The sequence below is a fragment of the Neopsephotus bourkii genome, unplaced genomic scaffold (genome assembly GCF_033783945.1).
Source record: "Neopsephotus bourkii isolate Nb327-2 ecotype Australia unplaced genomic scaffold, CSIRO-AGI_Nbou_v1 NB_1060, whole genome shotgun sequence".
Lineage (NCBI taxonomy): Eukaryota > Metazoa > Chordata > Aves > Psittaciformes > Psittacidae > Neopsephotus > Neopsephotus bourkii.
The window spans coordinates 2,835,343-2,855,050 of record NW_026901548.1 but is presented as its reverse complement, the minus strand read 5'-3'; the positions used below and the strand labels follow the sequence as shown (position 1 = coordinate 2,855,050).

The following is a 19,708-nucleotide window of genomic DNA, read 5'->3' as shown; positions in this document are numbered from 1 at the left end:
GTAACTGCTTACAGCCTGATGAAAGCTCACTGGTTTAGGGTCTGAAATAGTGGGGCATAAAGTTGTTCATGTCACCAAACAAATGAAGTGCTGTGAATTCAGTGCTACACTTGGATAATCCCTGCAAAAGGAACAATGAGGTACCTGCCAGCTGCACAGTTTGTGAGGGAGATGGTATTGGTGTCTCAGAGATTTTCTGGGTGGGTAGAGATTGAACTTTATAATCTTGAGTGAGGAAGCTCCTGGGTTTAATTTTGATGTTTAAAACGGATGTATTCGGTCTGATCGGGTTCCTAGAGGTTGTCACTTCTCCATCTACCATCAGAGTAGGTGCTGGGAACTGAACGGTGCTGTTAAGTTTTGCTGTTTCAAATGAGCTGGTTACTTTGTCCTGATCTACATAGATCTTGGCCAAAAAGTGCAGATTTTGTAACTTACAAATTTCACAGCTTTGGGGGTAAATCCTTTGCATCCAGGGGATTCTAGTCTCTCTCTCTCTATATATATATACACACACACTAATGAATTGTTTTCATAGCTAGATTTGTGTCAACATTAACATGTACTGGTGCAATCCCAGAAGCAGGGAGAAGCCCACTTGGGATTTCACGGTCAGTGCAGTGACACAGGTATTTTAGGAATTGCTTGGTTGAGAAGTTAGGTATCGGGCAACTGCGAGTGCTTTGAGTGACCTGTGTGTTACTGCTCCTTCCTTCCCTTCCCTGGCACCAACTCCTGGCTTCTTGGGAAGGTTGTTCTTGTATTCATTCTCCTGTGAGAGGAATATTGCTGTGGAAGGAGTCAGTTTTTAATGCGTGAACACCCAAGGCTTGCTAAACTCCCAAGGGGAAGAGGAAGCTCTGTTACTCCAGTGTTTAGTTTCCATTAGCAATCACCCCGGCACACACACACACAGAGCCTATTCGGGACCCCTTACAGCTGCCCATCGCCCGGCGGGATGGCAAAGAGCAGGAATACGTTTCCTACCGGTTTTCCCTCGGGAGATGGATGGATCCCGTGAGAGACGCGGAGCCACCATCGGCGTGAATGGAGCGGCGGCGGGCGGGCGCGCGCAGGGACCGCGCGGCGAGCAGAGAGGTGGCCAATGGGGAGCGGCGCCGCAGGAAGGAGGCGTGGCCTTCCCGCGCTTCCTTCCCTCCTGTCCCGCCCCACGTGCTCGCGCTTTGTGCCGCGCAGCTCTTTCGCTTTCCCTTTCCCGCCCCCTTTCCTTTCCTTTCCTCTTCCCGTCGCTCCCGCCGCGCTCCCATGGCGGCCAGGCACGGCTTCGGGGCGCAGGAGGACGAGGCGTGCCTCTGGGAGTACGACTCCACCTGGGAGGAGGAGGAGGGCGATGGAGAAGAGGAGGAGGAAGAGGATGGCGGCGAAGGCGAGCTGGAGGCATCAGCCGAGGAGGATCCGCAGGATGAAGGCGAGCAGTCGGCGCTGAGCTGGGTGCAGAGCTGCTGGCAGGCCCAGGTGGGTCCGGGGTCCCCGCGGTGAGGAAGCCCCTTCTGTCCGCTCCGCGGCTGTCCCGGTCCCGCTCGCTGCAGCTTTCCTCCCCTTAGTGCTCAGCAGAGGGGTCGGCACCGTCAGGGTTACAGCGACCCTCGGGATCAGCCCAGGTACTCGCGTGTGCGGGTGATGCGCACCCTGGGTCCTCCCAGGCCACCCCCTCCTCTGCTGTCAGTGCATGTGGGCTACTTCTCTGCAGTTCCTAATTTGCTGTCAGGAACTGGAGCAGCTTAAATTGCTTCCAAAAAGTAAAACATTTTTTTTTGCCCTGGCAGTGATTTATAGCGTATAATTTTGTCCTCATTTCCATGAAGCAAAGGAGACGTGACCTGAGGCCCGTTCAGAAAGGAGCTCTGGGTGGTGAAGGCAGAGGTGTGATGTAACTTTATGACCCCTTAAGTTCCATTAGACCACCATGAGTTGGGTTTTAATATTTCTTTCACCACCATTCCCTGTGATCTGGATGCTTTATTCCATAAATACAAGTTCTGTCCCACACCTCCCTCTCCATCGTATCCTGATGACCGCTGAATTTGATGTTATAACACTGATGTTCTTCAGGTGCTTCTTGGTGTGAAGTTCTTTGTTGGTATCTTCACCTCTGAATGGTGGCTTTTTCTATGCTCTTTAATGCCGTCCATAAGAAGCCATCACATAACATGCCTTTTCCCTACTGAGCATATGCAGAGCAACTCTAAAACCAAAATACCCATCAATGTTTTAAAACCTGCAGGTATATGTGGTGCAGTTATAGTAAGTGAGGTGGTGCTGCATAATATGAACAGTTGTGCCTCAAAATAATCTTGATTTGAAATAAGAAGAACTTGTTAGTCTTACATGAGGTTCCTGTATTTAGCATCAATGTGTTTGATGTGGACTGACAGTGATTTCTTGTACAGCATTGCTTTGGCAAATGCAAAACTTGTGTCTCTGTTCTTCAGTATTTCTTGCATCAGTCAAAACACACTGAGTTTAGTCCTTTAACTCCTCCCCTTTCGGAGAAAGGGAAACTGATCATTCACTTGGGTTTCATTTCGGTGGCTCATCCCTATTTTTGACTATAAATAGGCAGATAAAGCTTTCTAAGTAATACACTTGTAAAGGAGTTTAATGTTAAGCTTTAAATTGTTTTTAATAAGCATTAAGATGTTAAAATAACCTCCCTTTAAAAAATGTAATTCTGTGCAACAGAGTATTCCAAACACTCAAGATTCCTATAAAAATACACACTCTATTCTTTGCATTTCAACTTTGATTTTATTTGCAGCAGATGGAGATGCCCATGCTTGTCTCTGCATCTCCATGGAGCTTGCTGCAGGGAATGTGGTGAGGCCTTGGCTGTGCACCTGGGTCTGTGCAAGGTCACAGGTGTTTCAGGTGGAATAGTTGTAAAACTTAAAGACAGAGGCAGAGATTGCCTTTGAAGTGTTCTGCATTGTTTGAGGGCACACTGGCAACTTCCTTCTGTATTCTGATGTTGTCCACACGTTTTAATGCCTCCACAGCATTCGCATTGTTGCTTTTTAAATGAGTTTCTTCTTCAGATGTTTTTGTTTTCTTAGAGCTGCTTCTGGATTGTGACCACTAAAAGCAAGGACCAGTTTTTCACTCCAGTGAGTGGACTCCTCAAACTGTCTCACAAAGGAGGATCCTTGTTCCTGAGACTTGCAGCCCTTGGAATACTCTTCTGCATCTTTAAAGAGTTCTTCCGTCAGCAATGAACACGTATTCACCTCTGTCTCACAGTGCCTGAAATGTTTCTAAGGGCAGTGAGAGCGGATGCAGAAAGGAACAGTAAATTCTGTGTTGTCCATTAATGCCTTTACAACCTGCCAAAGGCTTGAATCAGTTTCCAGAAGTAGTTCGTACTTCTGCTTATATTGCACTAATTCTTGTTCTTCTCCCCTCAGCTTTCATGGTGCACTCTGCTGCTGAAGCTGCTAATGTTTTCATTCAGTACTGAGGTTGGAGGGTTTTATTGTTCTTCTTTTCACTGTGTGCTTTCAAAACCAACCCAAAGTTCTGCTTTTATCTTTGCATTTCACTCATGTCTCTACAAATCCTCTGTGTTAGTGGGTTGAAATTCTTGCAGGGATGCCTTTTCAACTCTCTTGCGTTTTGGGGCTTTTAGTGTCTTAGGAGTGAGCATTGAGAAGCTTGGGGTTTGTGCTTATTTTATAAAGGTCTTTCTAACTTGGAAGGTTATGTTTCTGTGTGCCTTAAATAGGAGTTTATAGAGACCCAGAAGCAACACCTGCTTAGAGGGAGGGCTGAGCTTTGCTCCCTTTGCTTCCCCGTCTTGTTCTCTTCCATGCTGAATTTCAGGCAGAATGCCTTTGTCCTGGATCTAGCTTCTTTCCAGCTAACCCATACAGCACTTTGCATCTGTCTCCGTATCTGCGCTTACTCTGCAGCAACCCAATTGTGTTTCAGTCTACTGTTAGCCTCTTCCACCTGACTCTGTTAGCAGATGTTATTTTAGAACATGAGGTGTAAAGAATATCTGGAAGTTGATGCTTCTATAGCTTGGAACAAAATGTTCATGAATTCCATGTGTATCAGGATTTCATCCTTGGGGTTCAGAAGTCAACAGCATCGATGAATTTGAGTGCTGAAGCCCAGCCTCTGCTTACAACAAAGGAATGGTAGTGATCTGTTCTGGCTGAACACATTTCTTAGTCTTGTGTTGGCAGCCACTTGTTTTTTTAGCTGGGTAGCCAAGCTTTTTATAGGTGGGTGCATTTCTGCAGTCTGGGTGGGTTCTGGGGATGGACACCAGTGCTTGGATTGGGCCATGCGCCTGTGGGAAGTTCTGCTGCCTATTTTGGTCTATGTTGTCATGGATAAAATAGAAATGTGTTGCAATAGAGACAGGCAGTATTTTAGGTCATCACAAGTTAGTACATTTAAAAACCAACTTGAGCTTTGTTTAATTCCTCTCCAAAAGTATGGGGGCATCATGGTGTGTCTATGATTAGTAAACGTATGTTGAAAGCTCTGCATTGATGGCTTCCCTCTGTGGATAAAGGTTTGATCTCCCAAATGGTGTGTGTGCTTCATGAATTAAATATTAACAACCAACAGGGCAGCAGAACGGATGACTTTATTATAAGGCATTACAAAATCTAATCCAGTTCCTGCCTTAATAATTAATGCACCAGTGTTCAGTGTACACGAGAAAGTGGTTTTAAGAAGTATCTCATTAAATTAAAGAGTAACTTGCTGCTTCTTTCTTCTATGTTTCTTAAAATGCTTGTTTTGCAAGAGCCTGCCCATCTTATTCCATTCACAAAGACCCTGCTCTTGCTGTGAGCTGGTGTTGAATGTTCTAACTGCACTGTGCTTGGCGTTGGGAGCATCCTTGTATTCATGAGCAGTCGGGTTCATTTTGATGGTTCTACCTTGACAGGACACTTTAAAGCACTTTAACAGTTTGGGACAAGATGCTCCAGCACTCAGCAACATTAAACCTGTTTATATGGCTTGTGAAGTGTAACATAATCTCTTATCATTGAACTGATGCACTGTAAAAATGCATTTGGAATGAAGTCATACTTGCAGCTTCTATTTCCATGGAGTTCAGAGGAAGAAATGAAGCTGTTCTTTGTGATTTCTGTCTAAATGCTACATTTGAGATAGTCTGGCACATGTGTAGCGAGGAAGCTGACACCTAATTATCAGGTGGACGTGGCCCCACAGCTTTTTCTCTATGGCAGTTTGCATTATGAATAGAATCAAGCGACTTCAGCTGTAACTAGGTAAATCTGTCACTTGGCAACTGGTAGGGATCATGTGAGTCACTGCTGTGGGTATTCTTATTTCACTTGTTTTATTAGTCAAGTTTGGTTTCAGGATGCTTCAACTGAATGCCTTTTATTTGTAGGAGCCAAAATCAAATTCGTCACCGTTGTTTCGGAGGAGTTTTCAGGTAGGTTGGTTACTTGGAGACATGAGCGATGATGAAGATGGTAATTGGAACAGAATTCCAATAAAACAAATATCTCAGTGTGACCATATGGCTCTATTATTGTGCACTGTCTGGATCAGCATGATGTTGAATCAGCAAGGCTGCTCTTGACTATAGAGCAACGATGAAGAAAACTTTATTTCAACAATGCAGGGAATGAGAATCTTGAATGTAAGGAATATTTCTACATCCTAAATTCAATGGTTTTAAAGTCTGATCTCTGTCTTGCTCAGACACAGACAGGCAGGCAAGGCTTAGTTTGTCTTGTTTTAAAACCATGGAGTTAAGGAAGAAAATGACATGTAAAATGTTGGGGATATCCAGCGAGTTCTGAGCATTTCTATGGGAAAGCCCAACTGGGATAAAAGATGCACATAAAACATGAAGACCTTCACTAATAAGACTAGAAAGAAAAAGAAATGTTTTGGCTAAAGGAGATAATGGGAACTTCTCGTAGTCCAAAGTTGTCTTCAGGAACATAGAAAAAGGACTGCAGTAACAGACTGGCTGGTTTGGAGGAGTGGAAATTGATAGGCAGGGGAACATGTGTAAGAGATGCCAGATTCAGGCAGTGGATTTTGTTTCTTTGGGTTTCACTTAGAAGACGGCTTCATTCTGGATCTGTCTCTTTCCTCCAGTTCTCAGGGAGGCGCAACTGGAATGCAGCAGAAGACTTGCAGAGATACAGACATCAGTACCCGGTATGGACTAAACAATGATGCTTGGACCCTTGTGGCTCTTCCTCATTGCATGTTCCCTTTAGGTACACGTTGGCACTTTTTAGTCTTTACAGTGACAGGCTGAGAGCCTTTAAAGGATTCATTTGTGAGGGGGGAGGGATGATGTGTATGTGGGTGCATCTGAAACAAGCTGTTACTTCCCCAAACACATTTCAAGGATTCAGCTTGAAATGTTTAGGAAGCGTGAGGGAGTGCAAGGAGGAGCACTGAACAGTGTGGTGAATAGGAGCAGTGAATGCTGCCTTTTAGAGTGCTGCTTGTTGATTTCTTGTTCTCATTGCCAGGATTTGATGGAATCAGAAAATGAGGAGGAAGAAGAGATGTTGAACTTAAGGTTTTATAAAAACAAGACTCACTTTTTGCCCCAGGGTGAGTGCCTTGTGTGATAACTGATGCAGTCTGCTGTAGTTGGTTGAATTGATGACAGCGTAGCTTGATCCAGGTGGGACACATGCAAAAAACCCAAACCAAACAAAGCACCACCAAAGAATCCCCCACCAGAACCAAAGCACCACCCTTTGAAAAATGTCCTTGTTCCTGCTCTGTGTTCCTTAATTTTCTGTTTGGTGGTAGAAAATGAGGGTGTTTTTCTGGGCTCGCCTGGTTGTCTCATTGGAGAAGCCAATACCTGTATGCAAACACCTTGGATGAGGGGCTAATTGTAATTCTTATTTGGCATCATTTTGCCTTGCCTGACTTTTCCCTTTTCTGTCCAGGTTTGTTTATTGAAAATCTGCTTGAATCTTGGTGGGACAACTATGAAGTTCTGGAAGAAAACCATTCTTACATACAGTGGTAAACTATGTGCATGAATAGAGTGTCTGTCTTTAGCTGTGCCTCTTAAGGGTCACTTGTATATTGCTGGATTCAGCTTCCTGAAAGACCCAGGATTGTTCTTCAATGAAACCTGAGTCACCTTTATTTCATTTGAGTTATATTCTCCTGGAAACAATGCAGTGGAAAGCCTGAAGACACAGGTTTACAGCATAGCTCTCAGTCATCCTTAGCTTTACAGCATACTGCAGAACAAGAGAGATCCAGATAAGCAAAGTGTGTTATCACTGGTGTGGCTGATGCTTTTATGAGACTAATTTGTCTTACAGTGAACTATTTCTGTATCCATAAATATGTGAGTTCTCCAAGAGATGTCTGTGATATCACAGTTTCCGGAATCTTTTTAGTTTAAACAAATGGGTGCCCTAGTTGAATGTCATCTTGCTCATCTGTGCTGAATATTCCTTTCCCTTCAGGCTGTTCCCTTTACGTGAACCTGGGATGAACTGGTATGCCAAGCCACTCACGTGTCGAGAAATCCAGGTACATAAAGCTTTTGTCTTTTGAGATCTGAAGGATAATGGGATTTTCCCTGTATCTGAAGTCTATAGAGTTTTTTAAATTGCTTCCTTGGGCTGTAGTGAGAAGAGAGCTCACTTGAGCACTGTTAAGCATTCCTCTATCTTGTGTCTGCCAGTAGCTACCCAAGCAAATTAAATGCTTAGTGATATAGTAATAAAATAAGCCTTGTTTATGATTCAGGTGCAGCTTAAACTGGTGCCGGTCATTAGGGAGTTGCACCTTGTACTCATTGCCAGGTCTTGTTTCCAGGCCTTTAAGAAGTCCAAGGAAGTTATGCAAAGATTTATCCGTGCTTATCGGCTCATGCTGGGATTTTATGGAATCGTTCTGCTTAACGAGGAAACTGGAGAACTCAAGAGAGCAGAGAACTGGGCTGAGCGGTTTCAGAACTTGAACCGGTGAGTGTCTGTCGATGCTGCTGCTCATTACTGCAGGCAGGCTCTTGGAGAAGAAAAAGCAACTCAAGAAAACCCTCAGCCCTTGAGGAATGGAGGCTTTTACTGATAGGAAAGTTAGCCAGTTAAAGTCTTTTTGACTTCGCTCAGCCTCTGTAGGTCATCATGCTCTCGGTGACTTTAAGTGACAAGTATAATAAGTAAGCCAGCTGAGCCTGGTGTTCTTTTCCATCCAGTGCAGCCGTTAACAGCAGGCATTCTTCATGTTCTGGCTGAAATACAAAACACAGACCTGGAGATGTGAACATTTGCTCTAGCAGAGCTTATGTTTTAAACCATACTTTAAGCAGGAATCACTGAGACATTGTCACAGATAGGCAAATTGCCTTTGTAGCATTTGGTTAAGCTACAAAATGGGAGTGTTCCCATCTGCTTCCCTGCTTCTTTATAAAGATGCCTTAATGTGTGTAAGATGCTTGGAGTCCTTGGTTGAAAAGTGCTCTGTGACTTGATGGTAATGGCTTTATATGATTGCAGGTCGCATCACAGAGATAGCAATGACCTCTATATTCTAGTGCCCTTTATGATATTAAAAAGGGCTCTAAAAGGACTGGGCATGCTCACAAAATAAAAACCAACTGCAGGGTCACTGTCAGGGACAGGAGATTGGGCTGCATGGACCTGTGTGTCTGACCAATGTGGTAGCTGTAATCTACTGATGCAGAAAGCCAGAACCTCAGGCTGCTGAGGTTGATCACCTCAACTACGTGGAAAGAAGGGCTGGGAAGGTGCTGCTGAAGGCAGACAGCAGCAGTAGGTGCTTTAAAAGGAAACCCACCTGTACTCCCATCTGCATTGTCAAATAGTCTGTAATAGAGGAGGGTCAGTAATGCACTAAACGTTTTGCAGATGGCCTCAATGTTCATATTGACTTGTGAGGCTTTCTCTTAACACCTTTGCTTCTCCGTTTTGTTCAGGTTCAGCCACAACAATCTGCGGATTACTCGCATCCTGAAGTGCCTGGGGGAGATGGGATATGAACATTATCAAGTGCACTTGGTAAAGTTTTTCCTAACAGAAACTCTTGTTAAGGAGACGTTGCCAAATGTCAAGAGAAGTGCCTTGGATTACTTCCTGTTTACCATCCGGAGCAAACAGAAGAGGAGAGAACTGGTCCACTATGCTTGGCAACACTTCAGACCTCGAGACAGCTTCGTGTGGGGGCCACACCACAAACTCTTGAAGTACAGACCCCGCTCTGCCAAGTCACAACTGCAGCAAAAGGCTGAAGATAAACAGGAAACTCCTGGTAGAAAATGTGATGATTCTGTGGATCATCAGAACCAGTCACCAGAGGAAGAGCAGGAGGCTGGAGATGCTGCAAGCTTGCAGCCGGAAGTGAACAATAAAGATGTAAAAGAGAAGATAAGTGAATGTCCTTTGAAAGGAGGAGGTGATGAGGAGGCGAAAGAAGCTTCGTTTACCCAGCAGGAGGAGGAGGATTTAAACAGCGAGGCTGAAGAAGTGCAGGGTGCAGCAGAGAATGATTGCACAAAGGAGAGCAAGAAGAGAAAACTGGATGCAAATAGGGTAGATGCTAAGAGTGGACCACTGAAAAGCCCTACTGATATTGAAAACATTTCTCATAACCTGGGAGAATGTGCAATTGATGCAGAGATCACCTCCTCAGCTCCACTCCTAGAAGCAGAAGAGGACAAGGAAACACTGAAAGAAGAGGATGCAAGCACCAAAGACCCAGCAGCACCAGAGAGCACTGATGCTGCTGTGAAACGGAGGAAGGTAGATAAAAGAACAACGAGAAACAGACCATGCAACTTGGCCATAAACCTGAATATGGGAATCAAGTCCAATCCATCAGTTGCAAATGCTGAGGCTGAAAATGATGGTGAGAAAAATGCAGCTGTGGATGTGGTGAGAGAGAGGAGCAGTGGTGATGCAAATGGTGGGGCTGTGGGACCCCCAGTCGATTCCAGGCTGCACAAGTCTGGCTGGACTTCTCCAATAAGTGATGGCTTGGAGGCGAGTGGAGACCGAGTCACAGCAAGGAGCGATAAGCAGCACTGCAACAGCACATTCCTGCAAGGGGAAAGTGAGGTAGATGGGGTAGAACAGCATCAAAAGGCAGAAAATGCGAGTGAAAAGGAGCAAGCAGAAGTCACAGGGAAGAAACATCCCCCAGAGAGTCTGAAGCAGAGCATTGCATCCCCTTGTCCTGAAGAAGACAGTACTGAGGTTGCAACACACGAACGGGAAAGCTCTGAGTGTGCAGCAGAACCTGCTGAGGAGCAGGTAGCAGCAAGTGACACCAGCATGGGAAGCACTTGAGCAAGAAAGATGGCACTGGCCTAACTGCTAGGAGCCAGCTTGGTGGTTTGGATAGCAGAATTAGAAGAATAAACTTCCTTTGGCTGATCCAGGCTAGACCCTGTGTGACTTGCACTCTTCAACTCTTTTTTTAACCATCTGTGGTGATTTCACTGAGATCCAGTCCTTGGCTACCCTAGAGAGGAAAGCTGATTTAGTCATTCCCCGCAGGCTGTGTCCTGTTCCTGGTTTTTATCTGATTTTCAGGACTATCTTGGAGCAACAGGGATTTTTGCACTTTGATTCTGGTATGCCCCCTCTTAAAGAGGCGGGGAGAACTGGTCTGTTCCCTTGTTTGAACTGGTCAAGTTCTTACTAAATACATGGCGTTCAGTGTAAGACAGCATGACCTAACTTGCCAAAACTTTCTATTTCCATGTAACTTCTATTTGTTATTTTGGATGGCTGTACCTTCCCAGGGGATTTATTCCTGGCAAAGGTGCAGTTCCCCCCAAAGAAAAGGGTATATGTATTCATTTCACACCATGTAAGAGTATTGTTGCCTGTCCTCCGATAAAGAAAGTGGGTTTGACTTTAGGCTGGGATAAAATGCATAGTCAAAACTGCTCTCTGACCAGTATTAAACCTCAAAGAGATACTGTTCTCTAGGGTGCAAAGTGCTGAGTAATGTGTTCCCTTTACCACCGCTGAAGTGGCTTTGTAGTGCTTGTTGGAGTTGAGTATGAATTGTCTACTGGCTTCTAAGAGAAGAACCTTTAGACTTTGCATAGAGCTTTCCATTTATACCCAGTGCTGGTTCAAAGCTCTTCCTTCTCCAGCTGCCAAAATAGAACACAGTATTTGTTACTGCATTTTTCAGACTTTGCTGTGAAGTTGCAGTGGTCTGTTGGGGGTTTCTCTCTTCTCTGCATGGTGTCAGATGTGTCAGATTTAACCCAGTCCCTGGGAAGGGCAGGATTGCTTTACCAGTAGTGATCAGTGAGGGCATGTTGGAGTGCAACGTGTCTGGAAACCACCGGGCTTTGTGGGGCAGATAATTGAAGCTTTAATTGCAGGGAGGGGGGGTGTGCTTGTCTGCTTCATTTATTTACAGCCCTCAAGAATTTACCCTCAGACCTTGCCAGCTATTTGCCTGCCTTAATGTTCCTGACCTCCCTGTTAGCTGTTCTGCCTGACTTACACAGCGTTCAGCCCAGCCTGAAGGAGCGTTAAAGCAATTTAGCACTTTCACTCCTAGAGGTTTACAACAGGGGACCTGTTTCGTGAAGCAGAGGAAGCCATTCCCAACAGCCAAAAGGTCTGGACTTGTTTGCTCGGATGGTTTGGTTTAGTTCTGGGGGTTTTAGGTGCTGTTTGTTTCGTGTAGGAGGTGGCTAAAGGTTTGCCTGCATTTGCAAGGGGGAGATGCAGTAGCCTCTGCAATGCTGATGTTTTCCCTCTGTGCTACAGCTCTTAAGTTTCCTCTTTGATGGAGTTTGATCTGTGACTTCCCAGATTACTGGGTACTGATCCAGCTGCCATGTACAAGTCTGCAAGCCTAACATCTAATGTTCATGGTCACACACATGCTGGAAAAAGGCTTTAATGTTTTTAAAGTACTACTTCTTTTTCCTATGAACAGGTGGAGTTACAAAGCCAATGAGAATACACTGAACTACAGACATAGATACTTGAAGATGTTGAGTGAAAATTCGTTCATAAAAGATTCATGACAAAATTGTGGCTTTTGTACAGATTTATAGTAATTTTCTTATTTAATGAAGTTTTCATTGTGAATATGCGCTCAGTTGGGGCATAGATCATAACTCTTGTTAGGGTGATTTGTGGTTTGTCTTTGTGTTTAATGGGATTTCACTGTGAGCCCTGGTCTGAAGTGCTCAAACCAAACCATTCCTGATCATGATCAGGTTTGATTTTGGCTGTAGGTGTTTGCAGTGAGTTCACAGGATGTTTCCAGCACTCAGAGCTGTATCACAGAGTCTGTTATGTTAATGTCACCTATTAAAGCATGACTTTGATGCGTACCAGTTTCTACTTGTTTCATCTTTGAGGGTAGGACATGACCACATCCATTTGCCCCACCACAGGACACAAGCACAGGGGTGTCTTTGTGGTGATGCTTTCTGGGGTCATTGTGTCCCTTCAGCTGTGCCCCCTCTGCCTGGGGACATGCAAGAAGAGGACCAGTCCTTTTGTTGGGTGCATCCTCCCAGGGCTCTTCTGTTGCTGGTCGTAAGCAGGCTTCTCTCACAGCAGCCCTCATCCCTGCCTTGCTATGAGCAACGTGTGGCTGAGGAACTTGAGTATTCTTTGCCTTCTCTCTTGCTATCAGTTGGCCTCCGTGTGAAGGAGGAGATGCAAGCTCTGTGCAAAGCCGCTGTAGTGGCTGCACTGCTCGTCCTCTGTGGGGTTTGTGGTGTCTTATGAAACATTTAATTCACTTTGATGACAGGCACACACACACATTCCCTTTCTGTCCCCAGCTGCCACAAAGTCTTGTGGGAACTGAGTGAATCTTGGAGCCCTTTATCCTTCTGTCACAGTTAGTATTGGCTGCTGTGGAGCTGGACAGGCACACACTGTGCTCATGTAAACCTCCTGGTGCAAGGATGCCAAACTGAGACCTGGTATTTCACCTAAGCTTTGCTCTTCCACTAATGCTCTCCTCTTGCTAACCAAGTGGGCTGTGTCATTTCAGTCCTGATGAATCTTGCCACTGTTCCTTTCTGCTTCCCAGCCCTGCTTTGGATTAAATTGCCTTTCATCGATAAAGGGAAGCATGAAGCTATGGGCGGAAGATGCATCTTCATGAATATATTGCCATTTGGAATGGGAACTCTCATCCTGTTCCTTCCATGCAGATACTTTGAAGGCAAATTCTTCCTTAAATTATTTTGTGGCTCTCAGAATGTTTCTCCTTTTATCTCCCCCCTTGTATCCATCTGCAGTTATCTGTTCTCTGCTCAGAATTCATCACTTCCTCATCACTTCCTTCAGATCTCCCTGCAAAAAAGAGCAAACCCCAATCAGATGTGAATACACCTCCAGAGCTAATAAACCCTCTCACAAAGCAGTAAGTGCATGTCTCTGTAGTGCATCCTGTGCTCTTACAGGCATACTAATTCCTCTAGTGAAGTTGGGTTGCCTCAGGCACTGAATAACTCACTTTGTGTTGCTTTAGCATCTGTCCGGTGCAGAGGTGGTGATGGGCTTTGAGAAATGGTCCATGTGAGCGTCTGCATCTCCCGCAGCATCCCTATGTCCAGCCAATCTGTAGGCTCCCTCGCTGCTCTAGGCTGGGGCTGCTCAGCAGGGCATGAATGAGCTGCCCTTCCTGACTGCCTGCTGCTGCCCCTCCTGCTCCCACCTCCTTCCTAAACCTCCTCTTTCCCTCCTCCAAGCTCAGCCCCTCTTGCCTGTGCTCCTGAGCTCTGCCCCTCGGCTGGAGCCGCAGGTTTATCTGGAGGAGAGGAGTCCCTGTGTGTAAGCTGAGACCCGGGAGGAGGGATCTGCTGGACCCTGGAGGAGAAAGGGTTTAGCTGCCCAGGAGGAAGGAAGGGAGGCAGAGCCTGGGCACCATGGCTGGATTCTCTACTTTGGGGCTTCTCTTCCTCTGTCAGCTATTAGCCACAACAGCAGCTCAGGTAAGAAGCCTATACTCCAGAAACAGGTCTATAAGGGTAAAAGACAATGTGATGTGTGTATGTTGTACCTGCAGGGTGAAAGGTGGCAGTTTGCAGGTTATTAGAGTCTAGCGTTCATTAAGAATGTGTGTGTTGCTTGTGCTGTTACACAGTGCCTGGCAAGCACATCTGGGTTTGTGCCTGCATAGTGAAGGCTTTCAGATCGTATCCTCGTGTAGAAAGTGCTGCTTTATACTTTCTGTGTAAGTATTGTCTTCCCATTCAGGACTTCAGTTACAAGAAAGACTTGGGAAAGGGGAGACCTGTTGATGTAAGAGGGACAGCTTTCTTTTACAGTGCAGTATAGGTTGCCAGTGAGACTGATCTGAGCTGATCTGGGTTTTCATCTGAAGCAGAGCTCTTTACTCCTTCCCTCAATTAACTTCCAAATTTTACACATATAAAATAGCATATCTAACCCTTTGGTCACTGCAGATTTCTCTTGAACTCCCCTGTATGTTATTGATATTATTGCCTGGGGTAGTAACTCCTCAGTGAGGTTTTCCATTGTGTTTGTGAGGAATTTTTGCAGCCTGGGTTGGGAATTCAGAGCTGCTTCTACAATGAAACCTTTGTTCACTGAAGCTACAGCCAGTTGCTCTCTGGAGCCCTCTCCATATAGAAGTCAGCGATTGGAGCTTGCTTTCCTTCCCCCCAGCTCACACCTCCTCCAAAATCCCAGATTTTCAAATGGCATCATGCTCAGAGAGGAGAATTTCCCTTTCTCCTGTTTCCAGCGGTGTCTGCCCGGCTCTTCCATCACCCATAAGGCTGGGACTTGATTTTTAGTGCCATTCACTTGCACCTATTTTCCGCGGGCTTTGCATTTCCTCCTCTGCCCCAATTGAACCGTGCTTGTAGGCAGTGAGGATTTCCTATACAACCAAACCCATTTCTCACCCAGCAATCAGCTTTGATTCCCAGTATAAACCACCCGTTAAACAAGCTGGAAGCCCTAAGGATGCCCTCAGTCAAAGGGGTTTTCCAAAGAGCCTTGCATTAGTCCTGAGCTCCTCTGAGTCCCCCCTGTTTGTGGGGGAGCCCTCGGGGATGCAGGGTTAGGGTTCAGCTGTAGGATTTAGCCCATTTCTGATGCAAATGTAAACTCTTCTCCCTCTCTTCCCTCCAGTCCTTTCAGAGAGTGGGACCACAAGGCCCTCCTGGACCACGAGGACCCCCTGGACCATCTGGGAAGGATGGCATCGACGTGAGTGACATATGGCAGAGGGAGGGAAGGGGTGGAGCAGAGGCAAAGCCAGCTGAGCAGAGAAGCTGCTCTTGTTCTCCAGAGCCCCAGCCTTTGGGCTATCCTATGGAGGTTAATGGACCTGGAGAGGCAGCTTGCTCGCAAGAGCCAGCACAGCGGGTGGAGGTGCTGAGTGGCATCAGGTTCTTTGCAGGATCAATCCCCTATCTCAAGAGCAGCTTCAGGGCAAAGCTATTGTATGTGCAGGGATTTGTGACCCTGCTTGTAAAGTGGGATATTTCTCTATTGGTATCTAGGGAGGAAGGGGAATGTAGTACGTAAGGTTGAGTGCACAGGTATGGTGTTTGTTGGAGTCATTGCCTGTTCTGCAGCTCAAGGAGAGGTTTATGTGACACTTCAGAGCATCCATGTTCCTAAGAGGCTCCAAGAAACTCCAATTTGCAGCGCTGGACACTGCTCTTACTTACATTTGGTTTATTTCAGCATTGTCAGTACGGTTATCCCTGGTTTACACTGGCATGCATGAGGTCAGAATCTGGCTCATGTGTTGCTAGACCTGAGTTGCCTGTAGTGGCACCAAAGGCAGCTGAAATGGGCAACCTTTATTTCAGCAGCAGTTCCTTATTCATCCACCTCCCGCAGAGGTAGAAGGCTGCAAACCACAGCACTTGCCGGTGGAGAAAAGCTTGTCCTATTACATTTAATTGTTTCCATAGAAATGAAGGATTTTTCTTCTGTGCATCTGTTGGATAAGGACTGAATTGTGTCCTGGAGCTGGCAGTGGATAAAAAGTGCATCTGATGGACCTTCAACAAGACCACATCAAATGCAGAAGGCCAGATTCCTGCTTCTATACTCAGTTTGAGTAGTGCTGTGTCTCTAAGCTGCCTATGGAATAGGGCAGGGTTTTTTAAGGCTCGTCAGAAGGGAGTTTATTGGGATTGGGCCTTTAAGCAGCGTTGGAAAAAATCTGTTCATTTAATGCAGGTCATTTTCTCTTGGATAAGAAGGTAAAGAAAGATGTATGAGTTCTGTGGCATATGGTGAACAAGGAGCTTTTCTGTCTGCAGCGGGGAGCTTTCACAGTGGCTCTGTGAGCAGGGCTGAAGAGAGAACCTCATTGATTGCAGCTGGTCCCTGTGAAGTGTCCTTCTGGCTAACAGGCTCTTCTATGAAAATCTCACTCTGGTTTTGTAGCATGGAAAGTCCAGAGCTGGTCCTCGATGGTTTCTCTGCGCTGTTTTTCATGGTGTGATAAAAGGCTTAAGGGACACCCTGGAAGAGGGCAGAGGGTGCGCGTTCACGTTGGGAACAGGGAGTCTCTGGCACCAGCATGGCCAGCAGGCAAGGCTGGCTGTGGTTCTGTACAGAGTGGAAAAGAAGGATTTAGGAGGGATCAAGCCCTTCAGATGTCCATTCATAACCAACTTCTGTGTATAGGCAATGGGAAAGAAACAGATCCCTGTGACTGTGTTGTTCGGTTCCTGCTTTCTACAGGATCTTTTACACCTTAATTCTGGAACGGCACCAGCATCACTCCTGATTGCTTTTGGAAACAGGATCCTGGAGAGATGTTAGCCATGTGAAACTGCTCCCTTTGTTCCTCTGCCAGAAGCTTTGGAAGCTCCCTGTGGGACATGACCAAATAGCAACATTTAATTAACGTGTAGATCTTTGGTCCTAATGCATCGAATGGCTGAGTAAAGTACTTAAGGTACAGAGTCTTTGCAATCCCAGCTTGAGCCTGGAGTGTTGGCTGTGCAGGAACAGTGTCTCATTTGAACAGCCCTGATCTATATCCCTCCTATAGATGTAGGTGCTCAGGCGCCCCGTTCATGTGAGCATCATGTGTTCATCCCAGCTGGTCAGGGACAGGCTCTGGGATGGTTCCTGCTGCTCAATAGGATACTGAGGCCTTTAAGGGACTGTGTAGAAGAAGAGATGCAGGGCTGTGGCTGCTGTTGAGCATAGTCATACATTCGCAATGCCCTCCAAAATGATGGCATAGAAAATCCAGCACTGCTCTGCATTGTCATAGCTCTTCATGGAGAGGATCATATGGAGCCCGAGTGGGAGCATCAATTCCACCAGTGCAAAGAATGAAACCCGTTATTACTTTGATGGTGAGGCTTCTTCTGAAGCACAATCAGAACTTTTCTGGGCTGTATCTATGCAAGTTCTCTGAACTCTGTGAGCCACCAGCTGGATCATCTCCACAGATGGCTTTGGATGAATGCTGTGTGGGAAGAGCTGCTGAATGGTCTCTGAGTTGGATGAGCATTGCTGAGGTGTTCAACAGTCCCTTACCATCGGCTGCAAGCAGTGAGCAGTGCATAACACACAGCTGAATTATTCAGGCTATCTCGAAACAAACCCTGGATGAACCCCATAAGCACAGTTTCTAGAAGCTCCTGCTTTTATCCTTGCCTTTCTGCAGACACAAAAGTGGGGTTTGCAACGTGAAGTCCCTCTGAAATACTTTATAATTACAGCCTTTAACACACTCCACGTTTCATCCTCGCTAACAAGCAGCATCTCTCCCTCCCAAGAATAGAAGCAGCGCGTTGTGAGCGAAAGAATTGGCTGCGAGTCCCTGTGAATTATTTCTGGGGATGTAATTCCCCAAATTGCTAATGAGCCATTGTCGCTTGGCAAAAATCAAGTTGTGTTTTCAATCCCCCCCCTCCCCGTCTCCTGCTTTGACTTGCTAGGAAAGAGTAACCCTCCTTCCCTCTCGCCTAGCACCAGGAGAGCATTTCCTCTTGCTGACAGCCTTTGCCTCTAATTCCCAGTGATCTGGCATTAGGGATATGAGCCCTGATTAGGCCTTTGATTCAGCTGGCTGAAGTTCTGGTGCTCCTGCAGAGTCCCGCAGGGGTCCACGATGGCTGGGTCAAGGTTTAAGATGGTCCCAAACAGCCTTTGCTGATGCTGTGACCTTGCTGCTTAGATTGCCATCACGTAGGCAAGAAAACATGCAAGGGGCTGGCAATCAGGTGATGGAGGAGGGAGTAAACCACCTCTGCTGCCATTTCTAGCTGCGTTTTCAAGCCATTCCTTGCAAAAGAACTGCTCCTTTCATTTCTTTGGCAGGGGACCTTCTCCACCTATCATAATGATAACTATTTATGGAAAAATCCGTGGGCAAAGGAGTTGCTTCAGCAAGACAGAGCATAAAGAGCCCTCTGTTCCATGACCCCCTGCTCTGTGTTGGTCAGTCCCCAATGCAGCACATAAATCCTCGCCTGAGCAAATCAAAGCAGCCAGTCTTGAGAGATTTGCCCACAGACTTCACAGTTGCTGACACAGTAAATATAGAAACACGCTATAAATGCCACAACTTTGCAGACTGCCTTCTGACTCCTAATTATCAGCCCCAAGGTGGGGAGGGTGTTATTTCTGTTAATAGACCCTTTTTCCATGTAGATTTTCTTCTTCCAGGGTATCCACGTGCCTCTTCCCCTCTGCTCATCCACCATACCTGAGCCTCTTGCAATGTTTAGTGCACTTCTCCTGAAGCCAAGAGGGGAAGGAACCATCCAGACACTGGGAACTGGGACTGCAGGATGAGATGGGAAACCAAAGCTTCTTCACTTTCTGATAGTCACGAACTCCTGGTAGTGCCACAGTTTCATGCTGTGTCCTGGATACCTGGAGCTTATCATTATATCCCCCTGTTTCATCAGGAAGACATTTGAAAGCCTTTCTGGATACCCAGCTTCCTCTCTGCCCTGCTTGCAGGCAATCCCAAGTGCAAATACCTGGGACAAATTGGAGGTGCTGGGCACCTTTTGGAAGCACTGGTTCTTTCTGGGAGGTTGAGGATGTGGGTTTCACCACATCTACTACCGTGGATATGGAAAAGGCTATCCGTGTTCATGGAATCATAGTATGGTTTGGGTTGGAAGGGGCCTTCAAGATCATCTAGTTTCAACCCCTAAAATTCATCCTACTTTAGGGGGTGGCAGGATCTAGAGTATCAGCTTCGTAAGACTGAGCATGGTGAATCTTGGCGTGGGCATGAAGAGGGGCTTGGGTGCTGTGACAGTTGGAAACACCATTGTGGCGAAGAGTCAACAGAAGGAGGTTCAGCACTAACACTGATGTCTTTCCTCTTTCATTTAGGGAGAACCGGGCCCTCCTGGCTTGCCAGGCCCACCAGTAAGTATTCTGTGGCTGACACTGATTTGCTCATCCTTTGGAAAGGGACACAGTGTAAGAGCTAGGACTGGCTCATCTTCCTCTTGATCTGCAGCAGTGTTTCCTGAAGGGATGCACAGGAGTGGGGATGCTCAGCACTGGTCCTGGGTTCAAACACATCCTCCTGCTTCTTTGCTAGCAGAGGATATCCATGAAATAAAGCTCATCTGTCACCAGCACAACAAAACTGGCACCGAGCCGCATAGGTGGGGTTGGGTTTGGCATTGGTCTGAGTCTGCTTCAGCTCCTCAGTCTGCCAAGGGCTGCTCAGTGTTGTACCGTGTGGCATAGCTCTTCGGTTT

General features: G+C 46.2%; 3 protein-coding genes across 6 annotated transcripts in view; 2 read left to right on the top strand and 1 right to left on the bottom strand.

The window, feature by feature from the left end:
* BHLHE23 (basic helix-loop-helix family member e23) overlaps window positions 1-19,708 on the bottom strand; it is a 191,369-nt gene that overhangs the window by 8,499 nt on the left and 163,162 nt on the right. The window lies entirely within an intron of this gene.
* OGFR (opioid growth factor receptor) lies at window positions 1,150-10,892 on the top strand. Of its 3 annotated transcripts, XM_061361530.1 has the most exons (9): window positions 1,150-1,476; window positions 3,423-3,476; window positions 5,396-5,440; window positions 6,118-6,180; window positions 6,504-6,588; window positions 6,936-7,014; window positions 7,470-7,536; window positions 7,825-7,973; window positions 8,948-10,892. In XM_061361530.1, the coding sequence occupies exons 1-9, from the start codon at window positions 1,267-1,269 to the stop codon at window positions 10,314-10,316; spliced, it is 2,121 nt and encodes a 706-aa protein (XP_061217514.1). In that variant the 5' UTR covers window positions 1,150-1,266; the 3' UTR covers window positions 10,317-10,892. The 3 variants fall into 3 exon arrangements, with proteins under 3 accessions (XP_061217514.1, XP_061217515.1, XP_061217516.1); XM_061361531.1 differs by lacking the exon at window positions 3,423-3,476 and having other exon boundaries at window positions 1,151-1,476; XM_061361532.1 differs by lacking the exons at window positions 3,423-3,476; window positions 5,396-5,440 and having other exon boundaries at window positions 1,151-1,476.
* Window positions 13,557-19,708, top strand: part of COL9A3 (collagen type IX alpha 3 chain) — a 35,140-nt gene continuing 28,988 nt past the window's right edge. Inside the window, exons 1-3 of one of the 2 annotated variants that reach the window (XM_061361526.1) lie at window positions 13,557-13,960; window positions 15,129-15,206; window positions 19,332-19,367. In XM_061361526.1, the coding sequence (XP_061217510.1) occupies window positions 13,895-13,960; window positions 15,129-15,206; window positions 19,332-19,367 (180 nt within the window). In that variant the 5' untranslated portion in view covers window positions 13,557-13,894. Of the gene's footprint in view, window positions 13,961-15,128; window positions 15,207-19,327; window positions 19,368-19,708 lie in introns of those variants that run through there. The other variant, XM_061361527.1, reaches the window with a different exon arrangement.

Excerpts from the sequence above, each read along its gene's own strand:
- OGFR (XM_061361530.1), top strand. The coding sequence starts at position 1,267 with ATGGCGGCCAGGCACGGCTTCGGGGCGCAGGAGGACGAGGCGTGCCTC. Across the intron at positions 3,477-5,395 it reads TGTTTTCATTCAGTACTGAG|GAGCCAAAATCAAATTCGTC; the intron begins GTTGGAGGGTTT and ends TTTTATTTGTAG. Across the intron at positions 7,974-8,947 it reads CGGTTTCAGAACTTGAACCG|GTTCAGCCACAACAATCTGC; the intron begins GTGAGTGTCTGT and ends CGTTTTGTTCAG.